The sequence below is a fragment of the Lutra lutra genome, chromosome 4 (assembly GCF_902655055.1).
Source record: "Lutra lutra chromosome 4, mLutLut1.2, whole genome shotgun sequence".
Taxonomy (NCBI): domain Eukaryota; kingdom Metazoa; phylum Chordata; class Mammalia; order Carnivora; family Mustelidae; genus Lutra; species Lutra lutra.
Window position 1 is genome coordinate 155,069,225 of NC_062281.1, and position 25,539 is coordinate 155,094,763.

A 25,539-nucleotide genomic window follows, 5' to 3' on the forward strand; every position below is an offset into this window, starting at 1 on the left:
CCCAGGCAGCCCCAAAATAACTTATTTTTAAGGTCAACACTGCCAAAAGAATTTACTGCTTCCTCCAGCCAATACCTGGAGACAACCCCCACTCCCACCACACCCCCAATCTGTGGGAGCCTAAGGGTGGATAAACCTCCATTAGCTAACACAGCTAATGTTTCACAGGTTTCGCGTGGCCAAACAAACACCTTCCATGATTTCGTAATTTTTCACTTTCCGGTCTCTATTATACAGGCCCGGTTCACCCACCTCCATATTCCTTCCTTCTCCCTTCAAAACTCTCCGTCACCTCCGTACAAACAGAAGTTTAAGTCCAGTTCACACCGAACAGTCCCTTTTGCTGTAGTGTATTATCTATTAGTGAGTAAAACCTGTTCTCACTTTAACTAGCCTCCCCCTGTATCTTTGACAGTAGTCATTATTATGATCCCCGCTTTACGGATTAAAACACTGACCCTTAAAGAGGTTGGCATCCTTGCCCCAAATCACGCAGCGGAGCTGGGTGGGCTTCGCCTAGCCCGGGTTCAAGTCTCCAAAGGGCAAGCGGCGTGGAAAACCACCCTGGGCTGTGCGCCACTAGGTGGAGCAGTTGCGAAAACCAGGGACACAGCAGCGAGCTCTCCCCGGCGTGGACGGAGTAGTGGAGGGGCTCTTGGCACCTTCTCAGCCTGCGCCCAGATGCTGCGCGCCCTGACCAGCGCCCTGCGCCTTCCAGGCCCCTGGGGACCCCTTCGCACCCGTGGCTGCGCCTCCCATGGAGCTACTGGGGACCCGGAGATCCAAGTGCGCGCCCTGACCGGCCGCGACCAAGGTAAGTGCGCTGTCGCGGGGAGCGCCGAGGTGGCGCGGGAGCCAGGGCCAGGGGGCCCACGACAGCGGAAGGACACCAGTAAGGGGAAGGCGAGCCGCTCACTGCGTTTGACGATTTGATCCCCAGCTGCGGTTTCCCAGTCAAGGCTCCCCAAGCCTTTCCGAAGCCCGGGGAGGTGGGCGACCACCCTGCTAGCCGCCCCGACCCTAACTGAGGTCACCTAGGTCCCTTCAGTCCTCCATTCAGGGGCCGGGGCTTTGAAGGAGGGGAAGGGAACTCGCTCAAGGAGAGTACGAGGAACCCACCGCCAGCACCAGTACTACCGCTTGTACCCCAGTAACCTTAATTAAAAGGCTCTAACCCTCCGGGCTGAGTCCTGGCTAGGTTCCAGAGGGGCGAGGCGGACGAGCCAATCCGCCGGTGGGGCGGATGGAGGAGGAACAAGAGCAGAAAAGGGACAGGAGCTGGGCATGTCGCCCTGCGCTCTCTCCCGCCCACGCTGGCTGACGTTTGTGCCTTTTTGAGTCAGAAAGTTCCCATTGGTCCCTGGTGACATGGTTTGGAGACTATGGCCAGGAAAGAATTCTTGGTAGGAATTGGGAAAGGTTGTTTTGTTAAAGCAAAGGGACAGGACCTCTGGGCAGAAAGAGCGTCCTGGGGTTTTGAGTGATTAAGTTCTAGAATATACCTGAGGTTTGGTGGAGTGAGGTCTGGAGTCAAGGACCAAGAAAGAATTCTTGAGACAGCTTTGGTGCAAAATGGTGGTTTATTAAGGCATGGGGACAGGACCCATGGGAAAGAAGAGCTGCTGCCCCTGGGTTGTGAGGGGTTGCAGGTTATGTACCATGGGGGTGGGGGAAGTAAAGAAAAGGGAGGTTTCTATAAACTTTCATATGCTAAAGAGGATCTACAAGATACCAGATACCAGAGGCCTAGCCATTGCCAAAGTCCTTCCGCCCTTTTTTTAGCAAACAGTTAAGATAGTTGGGAGATTCCTAAAGAATGTCACGTATGTCCCACCCAGGAGTGGGGGTGGGAGAAGGTTGCTGGGTGTCAGCTTTTGCTTTGTCTTCAGCCAGCCCTCTGTTCTCTCATCATTCCCACCTGAACAATTTTGATCCTTAAATCTTTAAGGTTGAAGGTGGAAGGTCTTAGCTTCTGTAACATCTTCCTGCTGAACAGGGCCGTAGAGTTGTCCCTACCTACTCAGGTCAACACTGGTCAGTTGGGGACTGTGTAGGGGAGTTAGGAAAGACTGAGGCAGCTGAATCCAGGGGAGACAGCTCAGGTGATCTTCCCAAGTGGAAAGGATCATCTGTGGAAGTTATGGCAGTGAAGCAGTTCGACGCCAGGTGAGGAGACATGAGAGAAACAGTAAAACATGATTAATGTAGCAAAAAGAAAATGAAGCTCAAATTAAGTTTTTTGCTAGTTGACAGAAAGCCCTTTTCCAGTCCAGGAGTTTAATCAGTCATTAAAGGAGAGAGAGAGACTGTTTAAGTGCTAACTTGAGTATGTCAGAACCCAAGAAATATTTTGTGATAATCTGGAACATTACCATAGTATTTTGTTTTTGTGATAATGTAAGGGCCTACTTAGCCAGAGCGATTCCATCTTGGTTAAACAATGATTTTGTTGTTTATGCAGTAAAACTTAAACTCACCCTGCCCCCCCCCCCCCCCCCCCCCCCCAGAACTTACTTAGAAGCAAGTCCGGGAAACCAGTAAAATATGGCCGACCAGCCCCTGATAACAGAGCCCAAATACAAGGATGGGTCAGGTCAGGTGGTGATAACAGAGCCCAAATACAAGGACAGGTCAGGTCAGATGGAGACAACAGAGCCCAGAATGCAAGGACGAGTCAGGCCGAGTGGAGATGATCTCATTGGCCAGGCTCAACCCCATGGCCTTTGCTCTACAAAAGCAAGTCTGTGAAGCTGGGGGTCGTCGATCTCTCTGTAAGAGATGGTGCCAACCAGTCGGTTTGATTCTCGGTGCCGGCGCAAAATAAAGCTTTGCTTGACCTTCGCTTTGTATCAGTCTCGCTCCTTTGATCACAGACCCCATCAATAGCACAACTTCTACCTTATGTAGCAGTTAAAACATTCAATACCATTCTATTCTGTAAAGCTGCTTTACACATCTGTATCACCATAGCATTTTAATAGAGAAATGCTACTTCGAGGGGCATTTAGGACTGACCCTGTACTTTGTAAGAGGTTCCACATGCCAAACATCCTCCAGTTCCAAAGGGGGAACAAAAGTGGATGTTAGTTGGTCATATCAGTGAGACAGAACAAGTTCACCACTGTTTTAAGTTTGGAAGGTTGGCCAGGTTGGTAGTGGCTTTAATAATGCATCCGTGATTCCAAGCAAAACCCAGAGAACAGTGGCCATATAACCACTGGGTTCCGTTAGGAGACAAGTCCTCCAATTTTGGGTTTCTGTAACTACAGTCAAGATATCAAGGGCTATTCAGTTTTGGAGAGCCATCTTTTTAATGTGTAATAAAAGGCAGTCCATCGTTACTTTGTAGGGACCAAGGGAGTCCAAACCTAGGGACAATTTTCCTTCACGAAGTTTTTCTCACCTCCATGGCTTTTTTGTCCAAATCAGTGGCCTGCTGTAAACCCTATATTACTTTCATTGGTTCCTAAGGTCATATCCTTTGAATGTCCTTTGAAGTGAATTACAGCTGTCTTCTTAGGTAGGTGTACAGCCTTAAGAAGAGTTAATAATTTTAGGCCTGTATTGGACTGTGGAGTTATGGCTTGATAATAAACGCCTTTTCTTCCAAATTGCTCCATGGACATGTAGGACTAGGAAAGCATCTTTGGAGTCAGTATTAATATTAGTTTTTAAGGCTTTGGCAATTGCAAAGTGCTAGTGGGCACTACAGCATTCCCATCTTTTCTTATTCCTTTTATGAAAACTATTGTCATCAGTAAACCAACTATCATTCATATTTTTAATAGGGGCATCTTAAATATGGCCAACTAAATAAAGATCAATAACCTCTGAACAGTTTTGCTCTATAGAGAAGTACAAGGGTCAGGTTCGGGTTTGGGTAACTAGGTTTAAAATTTGACAAGTTCTGATGGGGTCCGTTATCAAAGGAGCAAGACTGATACAAAGCGAAGGTCAAGCAAAGATTTATTTCACGCCAGTATTGAGAATCAAACCGACTGGTCGGGGCCGTCTCTTACGGAGAGAGCGACGACCCCCAGCCTCACAGACTAGCTTTTATAGGGCAAAGGCCATGTGGTTGAGCCTGGCCAATGAGATTGTAATACACAGAGAAAGTTGCATAGTCATGCTAGGTCACACATGGGTGGCCAATGGAATTACAATTTACCCTATAGTAGCTGTTTGAACTAACCTATCTATCACTCTGGTCAGAATTGGCGCCCTAGTTTGGCACCCAAAAGGCGGGGTTTACATTCTTTGGTGTTTAGGGAGATAGTATGTGTGCTTTACTGATTGGATGTCTCCACCTGGCCTGAAAACATCCTTGCATTCTGGGCTCTGTTATCTCCACCTGACCTGACCCGTCCTTGTATTGGACTCTGTTATCAGGGACTGGTCGACCATATTTTACTGGTTTCCCAGACTTGCTTTTAAGTAACTTCCCCTGGGGGCGGGGGGGCAGGGTCAGTTTAAGTTTTACTGCATAAACAACAAAATCACTATTTAACAGAGATGGAGTCGCTCTGGCTAAGTAGGCCCCTACATTCCCCCCTTTTCTTTGGAGATTAGTCAAATCCTTGACTTTTCAGCCAGTTCTATGTCCTCTTTTGTACAAATGACATTAGGGCATTTATAATGCAGGGGCCAAGGGGCGCCTGGGTGGCTCAGTGGATTAAGCATCTGCCTTCAGCTCAGGTCATGATCTCAGGGTCCTGGGATTGAGTCCCACATTGGGCTCTCTGCTTGGTGGGGAGCCTGCTTCCCCCTCTCTCTCTCTGCCTGCCTCTCTGTCTACTTGTGATCTCTCTCTGTCAAATAAATAAATAAAATCTTAAAAAAAAATGCAGGGGCCAAAAAGTAACATTTAACAATAGGAGCAACAATGAACTCAATGAACTCATTGTTTTTTGAGTCTTAGCTTTAGTCCACGATCAGCGGGGTCCATTGGCAGCAGCATCCATCTCTGGGGGACGTCCTCGTCCTTGTCTCGTTTGATGTGACACGCGTGAATCCAGGTCCTGATGACTTCTACTTTTATTGCCGTGGGGGTGGTCAGGATGACAGTAAATGGTCCCTTCCAGCGAGGCTCTAAATTTCCCACTTGGTGGCGGCACATCCAAACCAAGTCCCCCGGTTGGTAAGGATGTGGTTCCACCTCCGTCTCTGTCTCAGTGTGGGCAGTTTGGATCCCTTTGTGGCCTCTTTTTAAGACAGACTGTAATGCCTGCAGTGACCTTGGCCATCTGCAGTGCCTTGATGAGTGCAATCAGCTCCGATTTTTTAACCAAGGTTCCATGTGTCAGGGCCGCCGTCCAGAGTTCCTGCTCAGGAGAAACCACCACAGCCCCCGCATACCTCTTTCCATCAACCATGTAGCTACTCCCATCTGTAAACAGAGTCATCTCCGCATCTGGGAGGGGAGTGTCTCTGAGATCCGGCTTTATTCCTGTGACCTGGGTTAGGACCTCCCTGCAGTTGTGTGGGTAGTCAGCCAGCTCCTCTGGTAGCAATGTGGCTGGATTTAGCACCACCAGGGGCCGGAAAGTCACTTTCGGTTTGTTGAGGAAGAGGGTCTGATACCCTGTCACTTGGGCATTTGTCATCCACCGGTCTGGTGGAGTCTGGAGAAGGCCCTCGATCGTAAGTGGTGGTCAAGATGAGATTTTGACCCAAAGTCAATTTACATGCATCCTTGACCAGGAGGGCCATGGTAGCAGTTATGCGGAGGCAAGGGGGAACCCAGCCTCTACTGGATCTAGTTTCTTGCTAAGATAGGCTACTGGTCTTTGTCAAGGCCCCAGAGTCTGAGTCAAAACTCCTTTGGCCACCCCTGCCTTTTTATTCACATACAAGTGGAAGGGCTTGGTAACATCTGGGATGGCCAATGCTGGGGCACTCAGGAAGGCTATTTGTAATTCCCAAAATGCTCCTTCTGCCTCAGCTGTCCACTCTACCATAGTGAGTCCTCCCTTAGTCAGTTCATAGAGAGGTTGGGCAATCTCCACGAACCGCAGTATCCACAGCCTACAGTGGCCCACCATCCCAAGAAACTCCCTCACTTGTCGGGGCGTGGTGGGGCAGGGGTATCGGGTGATCATCTGTTTCCTGGACTTAGTGAACTCACTCCCTCGTGGACATCAAAGCCCAAATAAGTAGCGTGGCTCTGACAAAGCTGTGCTTTCTTTGCTGACACCCAATACCCTTTTTCCTGCAGAGTCTGTAAGAGAGCTCTCGTCCCCCGCAAGCATGACTCAGTCCTCAGCGGCTATCAGCAAGTCATCAACATATTGTAACAGAGTGACTCCTGGATTGGAGGTTCTGTACTCACGCAAATCCTTGTGTAGGGCCTTGTCGAAGATAGTGGGTGAATTCTTGAATCCTTGGGGAAGTCTTGAATCCTTGGTGAGCTGGCCTTGGAACCCTTCCTGTGGGTCGGACCACTCAAAAGCAAAAAGGGGCTGAGACTCCCTTGCTAAAGGTATGCAGAAAAATGCATCCTTGCGATGTAAGATGGTATACACAGTTCTTTTGGGGCCCAGGAGGGAGAGTAGGGTATAGCGGTTAGGCACCGTTGGGTGGATATCTTCAACCCATTTATTAACTTCCCGCAAGTCCTAAACGGGTCGGTACTCCCCAGTCTCGGCCTTTTTGACAGGCAGCAAAGGTGTGTCATTAAAACATAATTTTTCTCTCTAAAATAACCCTCATTTCCAGAGATAGCCAAATCAGGACTAATTTATTTGAAAAACAAGTCCAGTTTTAACAAACTTGGCCTAATTATTTACATAAGATGAGCAAGAACAGTGAGTGATCATATAGATCTTTAAGAATCTGCTTTGCTGGAACTTCATATAAGGAATCTCTAGGTTGAACTTTTAGTAGCCTCTCCAGGTCAGAAGCCAAGCCATGTACTTGCCATCAGACATGCCTGCAATACCTGTGGATTTGGGCAGATTCCTCTTCCTGAGGTCCCCAAAGTATCCTGAGGTTCCTGCACCTGCCAGGAAGTGACATTCTTTACTCACCTGGTGAGGCTGCTGGGAACTCTGTAAGCAGGGTACCAGGCTAACAGTCCAAGGGGCTTTATGGCTCCAGGTTTCATAAAGTCAACCTTAGTTCCTAAAAGCTGTCTGGTCATATCTGAGTCTATGCATGTCTTTCTCAAATATGACATTCTAGTTAAAGTCTTGGTAAAATAACTAATGGTGTCCTGTTACAAGAACAGATTCTTATTGAACTTATGCAAATAACTGATTGCCATGGAAGAATACTTACTGAGACCATTTGAGTTTCAGAGGGTTCAGACAGAAAAGTTGAATGCTTTGATTTGTTTACAAATTAATATTTTTACATTTCTGTAAGTCACAGATAACTTAAGTAAAATTTTCCTTAGTGTGGAAGAGCAAACATTAGAGAACCAGCAATGTTTAAAATGAGACATAACACTATCATCTTTTAGTTAATTTAACCCCATGTTACTAATTCTGGTTTAGTTTGAATGCAGCTTTAGTTAGTTCTGGAAATTCTTACCCATTTCAGTTTTAGGATTTTTAGTATATAGAATACCTGTATTTGTCCTTAAAGTCCTTTATATGAATCTCCTTTAAGGTGAAACTCATTTTACAGGAGAATTAAAACAAAAAAAACCCTCAGAAATGGACATTGTTAATGATCTGAGATTTCACTATGATACTGTATGATATGTATAGTATATGTATACATATGTATACATATACATATACTATATGTATAGTATATGATACTGTAGACAAAGAAACTCAGTTATTCTGCGACCCACTGACACATAACACTTCAGTAATTACAGTATCAAGTGATGAGCTATCAAAACATTAAAACTGGGGTGCCTGGGTGGCTCAGTGGGTTAAAGCCTCTGCCTTCGGCTCGGGTCATGATCCCAGGGTCCTTGGATTGAGCCCTGCGTCGGGCTCTGCTCAGCAGGGAGCCTGTTTCCCCCTCTCTCCCTGCCTGCCTCTCTGCCTACTTGTGATCTCTGCCTATCAAATAAATAAATAAAATCTTAAAATATATATATATTAAAAAAAATTAAAACTTTAGGAAATGGATAGAATCTCTAGAATAGTTATAGCATTTACTCAAATGTAACCCAAGGTTTATCATTTGTTTAGCAGTACTTCCTGAGTAACTTAGCATACCAAGGAAAATTCTAATGAGTTAAAGAGATTTCATTTACAATTCAAATCTTGTCAACATCTGCTAAAATCGGATAAAGTTTTAAAGCACTTGCCTAAATATAATTAGGGATGTTAAAGACCTGATACAGGCATAATGTGGGAAATGGTTTTTCTGGACAGGCAAAGAGGAAACAACTGTTTACATTTTCTTCCTAACAGCAGATTAATTTAAGAAAACTGTCTTTTTGAATGAAGACAATTTTAATCTTATACCACTGTACCTTTAAAACCCATTCATTTTAATCTTAGTCTGTCCTGACCACACCTAAAACTTTTTTTCTGAAGATTTCCCTTCACAAACCTTTTACTTTCTTTTACATTTAAATTTTGTCCCAAGCCACTTCTTTTCAAACCATCTCATTTAGAACAAAATTACCTTTTATCTTTAACAAAATGCATTCCCATTCCATATCTTTCTTAAGTATCTATTTTTCCACATACAGAATTGTTTCCCGTATTTCCATTAGTCTTAGTTACAGTTAGGATTTTGTACTTTTAGAAACACCTTAGTCTCTAGTCAGTTAATTATTAACCACTTGTGAACTGTTACAACAGAATTTTCAGATGGCAAATTTATAAATCAGTTAAGCACAAAACATGTTTACCAACAGATTTAAATATTCTTAGTTTCTTTGCAGTAAGTCAAAAGCATTTACTTGACTTAGCATTTTATCCTATTTGAAAGACCTAGATGTCCAACAAATTTAATTCCATTTGTCATCCAAGCAAAACTTTAACTTTCAGGTTACCAAAAACTTTGAAAGCTATATTAACAATTATCCATGAAAACTCTGAGACAATGAACCATCAGTTTAGTCATCTTTTTGCTAACAACCCAGCAGAGGTAACATGAGATTATTTGACCTTCAGTAAACCTTGACAGAATAAAAGTTTCACATTTACTGCTGTAACTTCGAAGACAGGTCTATCTTAATTAAACCAACAAACGTAACTTAATTTAAATACTGATTTATGTTCCACCTGGGCCCACCCCATTTTCAGTATTTACCTGAGACACAGGTGGGGAAATCTGAAGTGGGGGGGTGTTAGGTCCAGGGGGTGCTCTTCTTGCTCCTTAATAGTGAAGAGAGAAGGAGCCTTGGTGCATGGTCTGGAGGCCAGTCTTGCAGGCCACAGGCCGCACCCACAATGGTGCAGAAACGGGAAAAGGGGGAGACAGAAGAAACCAAGTGCTGCTAGGAGGCAGAGAAAGGATTCCTGGTTTTAGAGCTCATCAGCCCCAACAGAGAAGCAGATGCTGTGTTTTCCCGCCAACAAGGGGGGAGAGGTTAAGCAGTCCATGTTGGGCCAGAGAAGACAGGGAATTTCCCTGAAACAAAGGAGTTTTGGCAGCTGCTTGGGAATATTCCTTAAAGTCTCTGCCTTGAGTTAGACTAACCCCAGTTGGCTCCAGTTAAAGCCGTTAACATAGGAAATGAGTGAGGGAGAAGCCCCCACATCTATTAGGAGGGACAGAGAGAAAGTCAGTGTCCCCTTTGCTAGGGATGGCCTATGTATCCTCCAGCAACCTGGGTTTACTAGGAGAAGGCTTATTTACATAATTATCATCCAGCATGTCAGGAGGGAGTTTACTAGCTGACTCATTTGGGCAAACACATTCTGCAAAAGGCCTTTAGGTCGGGGTCCTGGTGTAGAGCAATGAAGGCCTAGCTATGAGCAATGAAGGTACCCTAGGTCCATTTGCCCTGTTTCCTGCAGAGGAGATCTAACTGATAGATCCCACTGAGGCCATGCAGTATGACAGGAGCTCTGTCCTTTCCTAAATTTTGCAATCCAGATTATTTCCAGTGGGTTAAAAGGCACTCCAAGGTAGAGTCCTTGGGAACTGAAGAAGCCTACTGAGGCCATGCTCCCAGTAAAGTAAAGAAGGTCCATTACCAAATCCCTCCTGACTCCTGGGTGGCGTCCCACACAGGATTATGTCAGAGGTTCCCATGTGTCAAAATTGACCTGAGGCATCCCTCAAGAGATCGCTATTAATCACGATCCTGCCTTACCCAGGAAGGCATTCCTGCACATAAAAGGCCCTGGAGGGGTGCCAGCGCCCCTACCCTTCCCCATAGCATCCTAGGCTGCCAATGGGTGTCTGGCAAATGGACCAAAATACTGTGCCATGCTATGCCATCGTCTGTCCTGAAGATTGCATACTGTTTTGCCAATTTAACCCATGGAAATACTAGAAAAGTGGGGCGCATGGGTGGCTCAGTGGGTTAAAAGCCTCTGCCTTTGGCTCAGGTTATGATCTCGGGGTCCTGGGATGGAGCCCTGCGTCCAGCTCTCTGCTCAGCGGGGAGCTTGCTTCCTCTTCTCTCTCTGCCTACTTGTGATCTCTGTCAAATAAATAAAAATAAAAAATCTTAAAAAAAAGAGAGAAATACTAGAAAAGTTTGTCAAGGGGAAATTACCCAATTTTGTAGCTTTAAGTAGTTTGTAGAAGACACTAACAAGAAACAGTAAAGATTGAAATCCATCATGGTCTATGTGACATTCCAACGCATGTGGTCCTTACAGCCAACTTACCTAGGAAATGGTCCCTGGTTGCATTTTAATTCAATCAGGTACTGGTTTTGACCGGCTCCCAGTGGAGGTCCTACAGCCAGAAATGGCTAGGCCTGGGATGTGGAGGGGATCACATTAGACCAATCAGGAGGAAACCTCACACGGGATTCTTAAGGTTGGCAGCCGTCCTGAGCTGTCCCGAGCCCAAGAAAGACAACTTTGTGTAAGAACAGTAAGTTCCCTCTCTGACTTGTGTCTCTCTCTGTCAAATAAATAAATAAAATCTTTAAAAAAAGGAAAGAAAATGGGATTATATTTTTAACCACTCTTGGCTCTTCTTATGGCTTGACTCAATTCCTTAGCTGAGTGCGCAGGGTTCAGCACCACAACCTCACCTTCCCATCTTCTCTCTTCGAGCCGGGGGTTCATCTTACACCGTCCCACCTCTGTTTTGTCACCTTGAATTCTCTTTCCTCTCTGCTGATATAAATCCTTCTGCAATTACTCCTCCCCCTCCCATTATCCCTTTACTTAATATGTATCTGGACTGGACTCTCTCATAGGCTGTTAGCTCTGTGGAAGTAAAGATTGCCAGCTGAGTCCGGCTGTTAATATAAGGCACATTCACGTCTTCTCTGGGCCTCAGTTTCCCTTTCTGTATAGTATGGGGTTGTAAAACCACTTGGTCCCTAATACCTTGTGGTGTTTTCTTTTTCCTTTTTTAAATTATTTTATTTGGGGTGCCTGGGTGGCTCAGTGGGTTAAGCCTCTGCCTTCCGCCCAGATCATGATCCCAGGGTCCTGGGATTGAGCCCCACATCAGGCTCTCTGCTCAGTGGGAAGCCTGCTTTCCCCATCCCCCCTGCCTGCCTCTCTGCCTGCTTGTGATCTCTGTCTGTCAAATAAATAAATAAAATCTTTAAAAAAAAAAAGTTCTTAAAAATATAAATGATTTTATTTATTTGCGAGAGAGAGCGCACACACGTGCACACAGCAAGGGGTAGGGGCAGAGGGAGAGGGAGAAGCAGACTCCCCACTGAGCAGGAAGCCCAACGTGGGGCTCCATCCCAGGACCCTGAGACCTGAGCAGAAGTCAGATGCTTAGCTGACTAAACCACCCTGGCACCCCTTACAGTGTGCTTTCTATTGACTCTTCCAGCGAGCAAGAATTTTCTGTCCTATTCAAGGTCTTTCTGGCTGGACTAAGAATCAAATTGACATGAAATGGATTAACAGGAGAAAATCAAATTTAATTCTGTATGTACAGGGAATTCATACAGACATGGAAATTCCAAAAACAGGCAAAATGAGATACATAAGTCACTCTGAACTAAGGAGAAGAGGTAGGGGTCTGGGACTTCAGAGGGAAGGAATACAATTCACAAAAAAGATGAAAAGGAGGGGTGCCTGGGTGGCTCAGTGGGTTAAGGCCTCTGCCTTCAGCTCAGGTCATGATCTCAGAGTCCTGGGATCGAGCCCCGCATCGGGCTCTCTGCTCAGCAGGGAGCCTGCTTCCCTCTCTCTCTGCCTGCCTCTCTGCCTACTTGTGATCTCTCTCTCTCTGTCAAATAAATAAAATCTTAAAAAAAAAAAAGATGAAAAGGAGTAAATGTTTGCTAAACAATTGTTCGCTGGGCCACCCAGAAACAATAGGACATAGAGGACTTTGATCAAACAGGCCATAGGGTGCCTGGGTGGCACAGTCAATTAAGGGGTTAAACTTCTGAGTCTTGGTTGCAGTTCAGGCTCAGCACTCAGCAAGGAATATGCTTAAGTCTTTCTCTCCCTTTGCCCCTTACCCTCTACTTGCTCTCTTGAGTTCTCCTCTCTCTCAAATAAATAAGCCTTTTTTTGAAAAGATTTTATTTATTTATTTGAGAGAGCGAGAGAGTGAGCATAAGTTGGGGGAAGGAGCAGAGAAAGAGGGAGAAGCAGACTCCCCACTGAGCAGGGAGCTGGACTTTGGGCTCCATCCCAGGACCCCGGGACTATGACCTGAGCCAAAGGCAGTCGGTTTAACCGACTGAGCCACCCAGGTGCCCCTCAAGTAAATAAATCTTAAACAGGGCGTCTGGGTGGCTCAGTGGGTTAAAGCCTCTGCCTTCAGCTCAGGTAATGGTCCCAGGGTCCTGGGATCGAGCCCCGAATCAGGCTCTCTGCTCCGCAGGGAGCCTGCTTCCTCCTCTCTCTCTGCCTGCCTCTCTGCTTACTTGCGATCTCTCTCTCTCTCTCTGTCAAATAAATAAATAAATAAAAATCTTTTTAATAAATAAATAAATCTTAAACAATAATAACAACAATAACAAACCAGGTCTTGCTAGGTTCCTCCCAGTCTACCATACGTAGTTCATAGTAAAATGTAGTTATTTATGGTGATAACTCTCTTCCTAGATCAGATCCTGTATCTGGGCAGTTGTTGGGGAGGGAGAGGTAAAGAGCTTTTCCTGAATTTATTGGGTTTGACTGTTTTTTAACTCAAATAATCTTCATGCCAAAGTGATCCAAAGCAGCCTGCCCTTGGTCCCTACCACTCCCACCTATATTACCTGACCTGAGGTGGAGGCCATCCAGATAGAAGTGAGCTAAGGTCAGCTGCTAAGGAAATTATTAACCAGTGGCTTGTGGGTTTGGTAAGATCGGAAACAGTGTGATACAGACCTACCACACTGCAGAGGTCCCACAAGGGCAATGTTCTCGGAATCAGAGCTCAACGAAAAGCTTCCGGACCATGGCTGAGTTCTCTCTTATTTCTCCAGGATTTGACATGTCGGAGTACAAACTGAATGAAAGCCAAAGACACCCTGTCTGGCTCCTCATAGCACCCAGCTTGAAGTTCTTTCCTTCTCTCGAATCCTGGAATTTTCCCTAGCATCTATGCCTTTTTCCTGTTCACTATACCCATAAACTCTGGCTAAGCACTTAATGGGCATCATCTTTTTTTTTCCCTTTTTTTTTAGATTTTATTTTTAAATACTCTGTACACCCAGCATAGGGTTTGAACTTACAACCCCAAGATTAAGTAAGAGTCACATGCTCTAGCAACTGAGCTAGCCAGGTGGCCCAAGCATTATCGCCTTAAGTCCTCATAACAACCTTTTTATAATTTCTTTTTATGGATCTGGAAATTGAAGGCCAGAAGAGTAAACCAACTTGCCCAAGGTCAATGGCTAAGCTGTGACTTGAGCCAAGCACCCTATTTGTCTTCTGAAGAAGGAGATAAAGATGGAGAGAAGGGATAGAGATGAAATATGGGAGACATTCAGCCAGTAAGAAAGGAGATAGAACAGGAAAGTGAAGAGGAGAGAGGAAAGTTTCTACCAATCTCAAGATGTCGTGACTGTGTTAGTTTTCTATTGCCACATAACAAATTACCTCAAGCTTTACTGCTTAAAATAACACACATTTATTGTCTTATAGCTTCTGGAGGTCAGAAGTGCAAGCACAATTGGGCAGCGTTCTCTGCTTCAGGGTTTTACTGAGTTGCAATCCTGGGAGTTGGGCAGGGCTGTGGTCTCATCATAGGATTGACTGAGAGATCTACTTCCAAGCTGCTTCTGTTGATAAAATTCACCTCCTATGGTTGTAGGACTGAAGCCCTGTTTTCTTCCTCTTGGCTTGGGGGCCATTCTCAGCTCCTGGGGGCTGCCTCTAGTTGCTTGCCACATGACCCTCTCTATAGGCCCACTAGTTTGGCTAGTGTGCCCTAGCAAGACAGAGTCTTATGTATGCAATGTAGCCTAATGATGGAACTAACACCTTATCACCGGTGCCATATAATTGAACCGCAGTCTTGGAAGTGACTTTTTTTTTTTTTTAGTGACACACAACACAAAGCATTTATTTCTCATATGTCTATGGATCAAGTAGCCTGGGGCAGGTTTTAGTGGACAGCGCTATTCTAAGTGTAAGGCCTCAATCTGTGCCATGTGTATTTATTCTGGATCCCAGACTGAAAGGGCAGCATCTATCCAGGGAAGTTCTTATCTTGGCAATAGCAGAAAGCAGTCAGGTGGGTAGAAATCTGTAATGCATTTTAAGGCCTCCATCTGGAACTGACAATTGTCATTTTTACTCACACTACATTGTCCAAAACAAGTCTATAGCCAAGCCCAACATCAGTGAAATGGGAAAAATAAGTGTTACCCACTGTAGTGAGTTTTACCACACAGTCACATGGCAAAAGGGGTGAATGTACAAATCTACTTCAGAGAAGAGAAGAATCTTGAAAAATGATTACATTTACCACAGCTCTCTCCTGATTCTGGTCTCCATAACACCTTCCAAGGTGATCACATTAGCTTCTTAACTAATCTCCCTGTGTTCAATCTTCTCCACAATCGATCACAATTGATTATGAACATTTTGGCTGTAGGGGATAGAATACCTAGTTCAAAAGGACATATTATCTCACATAGTAAGGAATCTGGAAAATAATTGTTTTAAGTTTAGAATTTCAACAATGTCATTGAGGTCTCAGGTTTTTTGTGACCTTTTTAAATCCTGTTTGCTTTTGTCTGCAACCTTGTTGTCTCATGGTGATAAGATTGCTGCAGTAACTCCAAGCATCACATGATTGCACAGTGGTGTTCAAAGCAGGAAAAAAAAAAAGAAAGAGTTCCTTCATACACCCCTCTTCTTTCATCTTCCTTCAATCTTCACTAAATGGCCTTTTGTCACCTCTTTTATCTCTTCACTGGTCTTACTTTTCCTTGAGGATTTGTTTCTTCTCTGGGAAGTCTTCCGTGGGCACCAAAGGCTGGTCTGATGTCCTTGAACCGGTCACAGGCTTGGTCAGCTCGGAGCGCGGCCGGAGGCCAGGTTGATGGGAGTAATTGGGCGCTCTGCTCTGAGGGTGCACTCTGGAAGTGACATTTTATGATCTTAGCTGCATTCTGTTGGTTAGAAGCAATTCACAGGCCTTGCCCACACTCCAAGGAAGGAGATTATTGAGGCTATGAAGATTGGGCCCAGTCTAGGGTCTGTCTGCCACAAAGACCTTGGACTGCTACACTCCAGTGTGGTTTTTATCTACTAGAGTTTCTCTTCCTTAAAGTTGCAGCATTTTCTCTCCTGGAGCACTAGAGCTGGAGAAGACCTTGGGTACATCTGAGTTCTGTGGAACTTCCAGAGGCCTGCTGGGCTCAAAGAACTTTTTGAAGATTTCCAAGGAGGCTAAGGAGGCCACCTAATCTGAAATGTTATGGTTTTCTGTCCTGAACCACAGTTCTCTAACTCCTGGCTGGAAACTCTGTCCCTTGAGAGCCCTGAAACTTTCATTGTTCCTTCCCTGTGTTATAGATCAACTCACACTGAGAAAGCCATCTTAATAAATAGGGCTTGCTCCACAGACAAGGCTAAGAACCCTGGAATGAAATAATGAGAGGACTTTGAAGACTAAATGATAGGTAAACACGAGAGGGAAAACAGCCAAGAAGGTATTAGAGTATTTGAGCCCATTCCCAGAGCTGGTCTCTTTTCTCTACAACTGGCCCAGATTGTGGGGGTGGGTTGAGGCTAGAGTAGGAAGCAATGGCCAGATTGGGGAAGGGGGGGATCTTTTGGGTGATATTAAGGAATTTGACTTAATTTTGGTGAGAAGGGAAAGGGAGGGACGTGGTTGGATTTGGGTTAGAAAGAGGATTTGGACCCAAATGAGGGAATGAATGTGGAGTTGGAAGGAAGAGCAAGACTGAAGGCAAGAGGGCCAGTTGGGCAACTCATGTAGTAGAGGAAAGAGCCCATATCAGGTTACTGGCTGCAGGGAGGGTATCAGCTGAAAGGTCTGAGATCTGTTTAGGAGGTTGAATTGTTCAGGGAGACTGAGTAAATTGCATAGGTGAGGAAGAGGGAGCAGCAGGACAGCCTTCTGTGTTGACAGATCATTTGCTAACGAAGGGTACAGGAGAAAGACTGAGCCATGGGTTTACAAGTTCTTCCACTTCTGTGAAGCAGAAGAAACAAGCAGTTATTCTCTACATTTTATTGTCAGGGAAACTGAAGCATGGGTGTGTGTGACTTGCCCCAAGTCCCAGTGCTCATGAAGAGTAGAGGTTGCCCAGAACCTAGGCTGCTGCCTCCAGACCCCAGCCCAGGAGTGAGCAGGCCTACTGGCTCACCCAAGGCTACCCTGTCACTTGCAGGAATCACTGAGATTCTGATGAACAGACCGAGTGCCCGCAATGCTTTGGGGAACGTCTTGGTCAGCCAGGTAAGAAAGGGCAGACACCAGGGTGGGGCGGGGGTGTTGGGCTGGGGCTGGGCTAGGGGGTATCTGACAAGGTCTCCTCTGCAGCTGCTGGAAGCTCTGGCCCAGCTGCGGGAAGACCAGCAAGTGCGTGTTCTGCTCTTCAGAAGTGGAGTGAAGGGTGTGTTCTGTGCAGGTGGGTTTCCTCCCCTGCCCGTACCTCTCCCTCTGGACTCATCAGGATACCCCCAGCCTACAGGGGGTCGAGGGCTGAGGTCAGCTCTAGCATAGGACTTATTATTCCCGTTTTTCAGATGTGAACTCAAAAACTCAAAAGAGGTAAAATTCCTTGCCTAGTATTACACAGCTAGTAAGAGGTAAAACAGAATTTTAACTTGGCCCCTCTGATCCCCAAATCCTTGTTCTTTCTGCTACACCATGCTTTGTTCTGACCCTTCACTGAGGAAATGAAGAAACCGAGTCCAGTGACATTCACAAGGTCTGTGGCCAAGATAGGACTCTGTGCCCCTTTGCCCATCCACAAGATCTCAGTCCCTATCACCATAGCTCTCCACTGCCCCTTGACGGTTTGGTTCTCACAAGAGGACAAGCACCATGAACTTCTGTCTCAAAGACTAGAAACATCCCATCCCACAAGAAGCAAGTGAGTGAGAGATATGCTGGGCTGAGCTAAGAACCCACTCTGGGGTGATTGGGGAAGGGACAACAGTGGTCAGTGGGGAGGTGGGAAGAGGCCGTGGGGCACTGTAGGTGATCTGGGTCTGTTCCTGACTTGTGCTGGAATCCTGAGATCACCCCTACCCCTCCCTGCACCTCAGTTTCTCCATCTGTCATTAGGGGTTGGAACTAATCAAAGACTTGCAAGGGCTCTCAGCTCTGACTTCTTAGTCTCAGGCTTGAAGAGAATATATTCACCTCCTACTCCTACCTCCAGGCCTCTGCCATCTGGCCTTAGATGACACTACTCTGACCAAGGTCCTTGCCCACCTCCATGCCCGTATCCTGCCCTCGCTTCTCAGTTCTCATCTTACCTGACTGCTCAGTCTCCTTGGACCACACTGTCCCCTCCTGTTAAAAAATAATCAATGTTGGGGCGCCTGGGTGGCTCAGTGGGTTAAATCCGCTGCCTTCGGCTCAGGTCATGATCCCAGGGTCCTGGGATCGAGCCCCACATTGGGCTCTCTGCTCAGCAGGGAACCTGCTTCCCTTCCTCTCTCTCTGCCTGCCTCTCTGCCTACTTGTGATTTCTCTCTGTCAAATAAATAAATAAAATCTTTAAAAAAAAAATAATCAATGTCAACTGTTTCTCAATAAAACTGGAAAGAAATAATATATTTTAAATATTATATTATACATTTAAAATTGTGGTAAATATACACATTACACAGAGTTTACATTTTAACCATTTTTAAGTATAAAATTAAGTAAAACTGAGTATAAGTAACACTGAGTATAGTGTGGTGCAACTATCTGAGTCACAAGGCCGTGCAACTATCGCCACCGTCCAGTTCAAGAAATTTTTCATCATCCCAAATTCTGTACTCATTAAGCAGTTCTTCCCCATTCCTCCTTCCCCTACCAGGCCCTGATAATCTCTGTTGTACTCTCTCTCTCTATTAATTTGCCTATCCTAGTTACCTCATACAAGCAGAATCATACATTTGGTCCTTGTGTCTGGGTTCTTTTACTTAGCATAATGTCCTCAAGGTTCATCCATGGTGTAGCATGGCAGAATTTCATTTCTACTTATGGCTGAACCATACTCCATTGTATATATACTACATTGTGGTGTTTTTGTTATTTTAAGGTTTTATTTATTTGTCAGATAGAGGGAGAGCAGAAGGCAGAGGGAGATGAAGAAGCAGACTCCCTGCTGAGCAAGGAGCCTGAGGTGGGACTCGATCCTGGGATCCTGGGATCCTGACTTGAGCTGAAGGCAGACACTTAAACAACTGAGCCACCCAGGTGCCCCTTGTTTATCTATCTTGATGGGCACTGGGTTGTTTATACCTTTTGGCTATTGTGAATAATGCTGCTATGGGTACTGGGAGGCAAGTCTCTTGAGTCTTTGCTTTTAATTCTTTCCGGAGTGGGAGTGCTGGATCATATACTAATTCTACATCTAACTTTTTGAGGACGCACTCAAGTGTCTTCCATAGCAGCTGCATCATTTCCCATTCCTAGCAGCAATGCACCGGGGTCGTCCACACCCCTGCCAGCACTTGTTTTCTGTTTCTGTTGTTGTTGTTGTTTGTAATCCTAAATGATGTGAGGTTGGTGTCTCCTTGTGGATTCTATTGGCATTTCCCTAATGACCAATGATGTTGAGCATCGTTTCTTGTGCTTATTGATCATCTGTACGTATTTTCTTTGCAGAAATGTCTATCCAAGTTCCTTGTCTTTTGTGGTTTTTGTTACTGAGTTCTAGGAGTTCTTAATGTATCCTAGATTATTACCACCTTATCAGATAATGGGATTTGCTAGTATTTTCCTCCATTTGGTGGGTTGTCTTTTCACTTTTTTTTTTTAAGATTTTATTTATTTATTTGAGATCACAAGTAGGCAGAGAGGCAGGCAGAGAGAGAGAAGGAAACAGGCTCCCTGCTGAGTAGAGAGCCCAATGCAGGGCTCAATCCCAGGACCCTGGGATTGTGACCTGAGCCGAAGGCAGAGGGTTAAATCACTGAGCCACCCAGGCGCCCCCTCTTTTCGCTCTCTTGATAGTGTCCTTTGAGGCACAAAAATTTTTCATTCTGATGTCCAGGGTTTTTGTTGTTGTTGTTGCACCTGTCCTTTTTAGACATACAACCCTCCCTCCCCCACCTTTGCCTCCCTGGCTTTCCGGACCATGCTTTCCTGATGTTTCGCCTTCTTCTCTGGCTGTTTGTCCTCAAGTCTCCTTTGCTGGATCCTCCAACAGCCTGGGATTCAGTAATGGGTCATTTCACAAAGGCTGTCCCCAACCCCTCACCATCCGCAGGTGCAGACCTGAAGGAGCGGGAGCAGATGAGTGAGGCAGAAGTGGGGATCTTTGTCCAGCGGCTCCGAGGCCTGATGAATGAGATTGGTGAGGGTCTTGGAGTGGGTTGGAGGAGGGCATTCAGGGACCCTGCTGATCCCAGCCCTACCCCTCCTGCCATCCTCTCCCGTAAAGAAAGGACAGTTTCTGTTGTAAGCTCTGTGGAAAGACAGAGGACTCTCCCAGGTGGGATGAGCACATGGAATCCTACAAGGGGGAGGGTAAAAAGGACATTCAGAGGGCATTTCTCCCAGAGGGAGCTCTGGCTCTCAGCTTTTGTATCCTAATGGTTCTGACCCCTGACCCCTCTACCTTCAGGGTTCAAGTCCAGCTACTCCATAGGAGTCAAATTTCACCAACCATGCTTTCAGGCTTTGACAATTACTGTTCCTTTTGCCTGGAATTTCTCTCCTGGGCCACCTGAACTTTTTACTTACCCTTTAAGACCACTGGGAAGCCTTCCCTGACCCATTCTCTAAGCTTTGTCAGAGTACTGATCACCCTGGGTCATCATTGCCTGTTCATAGATCTGCCTTCCCCATGTCTATTCAATTCTATGTTCCTAGCACCGAGCAGGGGGCTTGACACACAGAACAGAAAGGCTGGTGGTCCCAGGGAGGCCAACACGAAAGAGGGCCTGAGTGGGGATCATCTAGCCCATCTCCTCACTCCAGTACCCCAGTTGATTTCTCCAGTTTTCCCCAGTAAGAAAACCTACTTCTAAGATAACTGGTGGAGGTACCAGGTAAGGTTCCAAACCTGGGACCAGTGAGGCCGTAGGCCCTCCCCAGCCTTGAGTCCTTGTCCCAGTCCTTCTAGGGCCTTACAGGCTGAGCCCTTCTTTATCTCCACAGCAGCCTTCCCTGCGCCCACGATTGCAGCTATGGACGGGTTTGCCTTGGGTGGAGGCCTAGAACTTGCCCTGGCCTGTGACCTCCGAGTGGCAGGTACTGGGCAGAAGGAAAGGTGGGATAGGGTGAGAAGGGATGTGTAAGTAAAACAGATTATGTCTGGGGATGCTGCAAAGTTAGCCACTACTCTGGGCTTTACAAACAGCAGCAAAACTAAAGGCTACGTGGGAGATCACAGAGTTTGGGTGTAAGCTGGTTCCCCTCCTGGCCCAGCCCTGACTGCTGTAGTGCCTGTCACCTCTCAGAACCAGACACCCTCTTCTCTAGAATGTTTTTGCCAACCCTAGAGCAACTGGCTAGAGGACAGAAGAACAAGAGAAGGGAGACTGGGGACAAAGACAAATTGTTCAACTTTCTAGTCCTATGCAACCCAATTCTGTGTCATGTTTTGCACAGAGACAGTCACAGGGGCAGCTGGTCACTACTGCCTGGTTGCTCACAAACGTGCCTGGGCAGGAACACTGCTCTCTGGCTCCCCGGCGTCAGCCAAGGTTTGCATTACCCGTTCAGAGCAGTTGGCCTTTGCAGACTGGAGGGAGGGTATGGAGATAATTGATCGCCTTTAACCTGACTTGATGGTCAGGTTACACTTCTAGGAGACAGAAAAAGTTAGAAAAAGTCCAAGCGCTAGGTGGTGCCACTATCTTCTCTTCCCCTCACTGCTTTCTCCTGCCACTCCAGGTAGAACATTTAGAAATACGTACCTCCAGGTACAGAGGTAGCCTGTATCTACATGATGCATTATCAAAGAGAAGGCATCAGGATACCAAGTCAGGTCAGGCTCCACCTTGTTTCTCATGTGCCCATGTTTAGGGCAACTACCTTGCAGGGTTTGGTAGATAGCAAGGAGAATGTAAAACCCCATACAGGCAGTAGTGGCCATTCCCTACAGCACACTGCATGGTTCAGATGGCCTGTGAGGGAATAGAGGAGATGTGGCTTGAACACAGGGAAATTTCAGCCTGATGAAAAGCCAAGGGGAGTAACTGTGGTGGGAGCAGGAGTCACTGATGCTCTAGCCCAGGCCAGAGTCAAGGGTTCAATGAGAGAGAGAATCCATTAAACCACAAATAGGCACTGGGCACCTTCCAAGAATCCCTTCCTATTACAAGAACCATTACCTCATTTGATCCTTAGCAGCTCTCTGATGAAGGCAGAAGAGGGGGAACTGTGTGTGTGTGTAAGTGTGTGTGTAATCAGTGAATGAGGCTCAGGGTGAGACTTGCCTGGATGGGCACCTCCACCCCTGGGAGAAGCAGGATGAGGGTCTGAGCCTCCTGACTTCCACGCTAGGGCTCTTCCCAAGGCAGAGTCTGGAGAGGTCTGCTGTGGCCACCTCATGAGGGAAGCGGTTGGCTGGTGGGGTGAGCAGAGCTTAGAGGCAGGGGTCTCTTCCCTCTGGGGATTGGCACTGCAGGAGAGCGTGCGTGCTTCACTCTGTTCTGTTTAAGCAGCTTCCTCAGCTGTCATGGGACTGATCGAGACCACCCGAGGGCTCCTCCCTGGAGCAGGTAACTACCTACTGCACCCATCCTTCTCTTACTTAATCCCCACTCTCTCTAGGTTACTTCCCTGCTTTCCTTTTTTGCATTGTGCTCTGGGCTCTGCCCTTCCATCCTAACTCAGAATCTGCTCCTCTGAGTAGTCCTGGTTGACTCCCAAACTGGGCTTCTCTGGGCTCCCACTTCCCATGTGGATTTACTAACCTTGCTCCATCCCGGCAGGAGGGACTCAGAGGCTGCCTCGATGCCTGGGAGTGGCCCTGGCAAAGGAGCTCATCTTCACAGGCCGAAGACTGAGTGGTGCACAGGCCCAAGCCCTGGGGCTGGTGAATCATGCTGTTTCCCAGAATGAGGAGGGCAACGCTGCCTACCATCGGGCACTGGAATTGGCCCAGGAGATCTTACCCCAGGTGTGGCTACAGCCCAGCAAAGGAGGGAGGGGGGAGGGCCTGTGTCATGGGCAGCAGACAGGGGTTGGAGGACACTCACCTCTGGGGCGGCCAGGGCTATGTCCCAAGGGGCCACACAAGACCCACTCATCCAGACTTATATTTAAATTCAGATTACTTAAAAATAAAACATTTAGTTTCTCAGTTACACTTTCCCATTTCAGATGCTATTAGGGACATGTGGCTATTGCCCTCTACATTGGACAGCACTGTAATAAAATGTCCCCCAAACTAAAAAAGCAACATTCTAAGCAGATAAAGAACTACCAGCTTATCTTTCCAACCATACTGCGGGGTGGAGAAATTCCTGAAGTACATCATGTAAAACGTGTTAGGACCCAGCGTACGTGTAGCCCTACCAACTAGCTGCCAAGTCCAGAGCCTGCAGGAGACAGGCCAGGATCTGGCTGATGGGGTCTCCAAGGACCTGGGAGCCTCTAACTTCGGGCTTCTCACTACTCCAAGACAGAGAGGGATGTCCCAAGTTTCCATATGAAAGCAGCTTTAAATGGAGCTAGGTCTTATAATTTATAATAAACACTGACTTAGCCCGTATGGAGCACGTCCTACCCATCAGACATGATCCCATGTACTTTAAATGTCTCTCAATTAGAGTCCAGTTGAGCTGATTACCCTTGTTGTATTTGTGATGTAACAGACCCAGAAAGATTAAGTGACTTGCTCAATCAAGGTCACAAAAAAGTGATTGCAATACCAGAAAAAAAGACAATACTGGTATTTGGGCTTTTATTTTGCATGATACAAAATATAATATAAAAACTGATATTCTAAAGAGTGCAGAATATTAACCTCAAACTAAATGTCAAATCCATTTCCAACACAAAGAATTTACAAACATGTTACAAAACAAAGATATGTTTATAAAACTGTTAGCCACATATTAAAAACAGATAAAAAGTGTTTCAGTTAATCACAAAAAAAGGTCTTTTATTTAAGAAAGGAATCTTTCTGTCTCTCAAATTTAAATAATCCTTCTTGTCCTAACTTTGAGGTCTTCTTTGACGGTAAGGATTGTAACTTTTAAAAATTAAAAGTGTGGGGCGCCTGAGTGGCTCAGTGGGTTAAGCTGCTGCCTTCGGCTCGGGTCATGATCTCGGGGTCCTGGGATCGAGTCCCGCATCGGGCTCTCTGCTCGGCGGGGAGCCTGCTTCTCTCTCTCTCTCTCTCTGCCTGCCTCTCCATCTACTTGTGATCTCTCTCTGTCAAATAAATAAATAAAATCTTAAAAAAAAAATTAAGAAAGCATTTGCTTTGTCTTTCTTTTTTCCTCATCACATACAAACAGAATCTGATGCTGTTACCTAGACCGTTTTAATGCTGCCAGGTTTCTACTACACCTGAGCAAAAAGTCTTTAAACCAACATAAAACTCTGAGTGTCTCAAGGAAGTGTATGGCTGACTGTACTTCCATGGGGAGGGGGTGGGCACTATCTAGCAAAACTTGTGGACGATAGGGTTTGTCTTTTTGCATAAACTGAATGCAAGAGGATTCAGATTTCTGAATATACTGAAACAATGGTATTCTACTAATATAATTACTAGTATTTTAGTACTTAAAAGTAGCTTTATATACCAAGACACTAGCTTACCAAAAATTAGTTGTAAATTCACTAATCCCAATCCTTAATTTCTAGCAGAGTTACTGGGTGCTGAGAATGAGAGGGTTCCTGGATGGGGTGAGTGTTGGGGGGGATGGTGTGGTAGTTGGCTGTTCTCTAGTGGATAAACCACCAAGACTAGGGAGTCAATGGTATATATATCCACACATTCAGGAAAAAAAAATGTATGTTTTCAGCATATACACATAGACCTTATCTATATAGTTTATACTTTTCTTTGGTGAGAAATCAGTTTATTAGTTAGTTACCTAAATAATAATACATATTCATGACAAGCAAAACAAACAGAAGGGTAAAGACATAAGGTAAAAATCAGAAATAGGGTCGAGTACCTGGGTGGCTCAGTGGATTAAGCCGCTTCCTTCGGCTCAGGTCATGATCCCAGGGTTCTGGGATTGAGTCCCACACTGCACTCCCTGCTCCACAGGGAGTATGCTTCTCCCTCTGCCCTCTGCCACACCCGCCCCAAGCACTCGTGTTCACTCTTTCTCAAATAAATAAAATCTTTAAAAAAAAAAAGAATAAAGTAGGGTGACCCAGGTGACCCTGTCATCCCAAGGCTGTCCCAGTTAAAAGTGAAAGTCCCACATCCCGATAACTATCAGTCCTTGGCAGACCAGGTTAGGTGGTCACCAAAACAGCTTTCAACTCCCCAGTTTGTCTCCCCAGAGATGACTACTGGCTTCTGTTTTTGTTTTTATTTTTAATTTATTGGGTTTTTTTTTTGAGATGGCCACTCTTAACTTATACACTCTTCCAGAAATTTTCATTGTATATATAAGAATATATATTATGCACATATACTCACATATCTAAATAATTCTGAACTCCTTTTAAGATGGTTTGAGGGGACAAAGAACACACCTTTAGAGGCTAATCCAGTTCTAAGAAACATTTTAAAAATATGAAATTAAAATATGCATAGTAAGGATTCAAACAGTATGGAAAAGTATAAAACAAAAAGTGAAGTTCTCCACTCTCCTGACTCTTCTCCCCAAAGGCGTTATCATGCCAACATTTTTTACACAAACGGGATAATGATATACATACTTAGTATGCATCTTTTTTTTTCACCCAGTA

At 45.7% G+C, this 25,539-nt stretch overlaps 1 protein-coding gene across 8 annotated transcripts in view; it reads left to right on the plus strand.

Annotated features, from left to right (window-relative positions):
* The window catches only part of LOC125096977 (enoyl-CoA hydratase domain-containing protein 2, mitochondrial), a 56,504-nt gene that overhangs the window by 25,871 nt on the left and 5,094 nt on the right, over positions 1–25,539 (plus strand). Inside the window, exons 4-10 of one of the 8 annotated variants that reach the window (XM_047724235.1) lie at positions 719–814; positions 16,874–16,941; positions 17,026–17,113; positions 19,919–20,005; positions 20,812–20,904; positions 22,320–22,379; positions 22,593–22,780. In XM_047724235.1, the coding sequence (XP_047580191.1) occupies positions 719–814; positions 16,874–16,941; positions 17,026–17,113; positions 19,919–20,005; positions 20,812–20,904; positions 22,320–22,379; positions 22,593–22,780 (680 nt within the window). Of the gene's footprint in view, positions 1–242; positions 815–16,873; positions 16,942–17,025; positions 17,114–19,918; positions 20,006–20,811; positions 20,905–22,319; positions 22,380–22,592; positions 22,781–25,539 lie in introns of those variants that run through there. The other 7 variants (XM_047724234.1, XM_047724229.1, XM_047724231.1 and 4 more) reach the window with 7 other exon arrangements.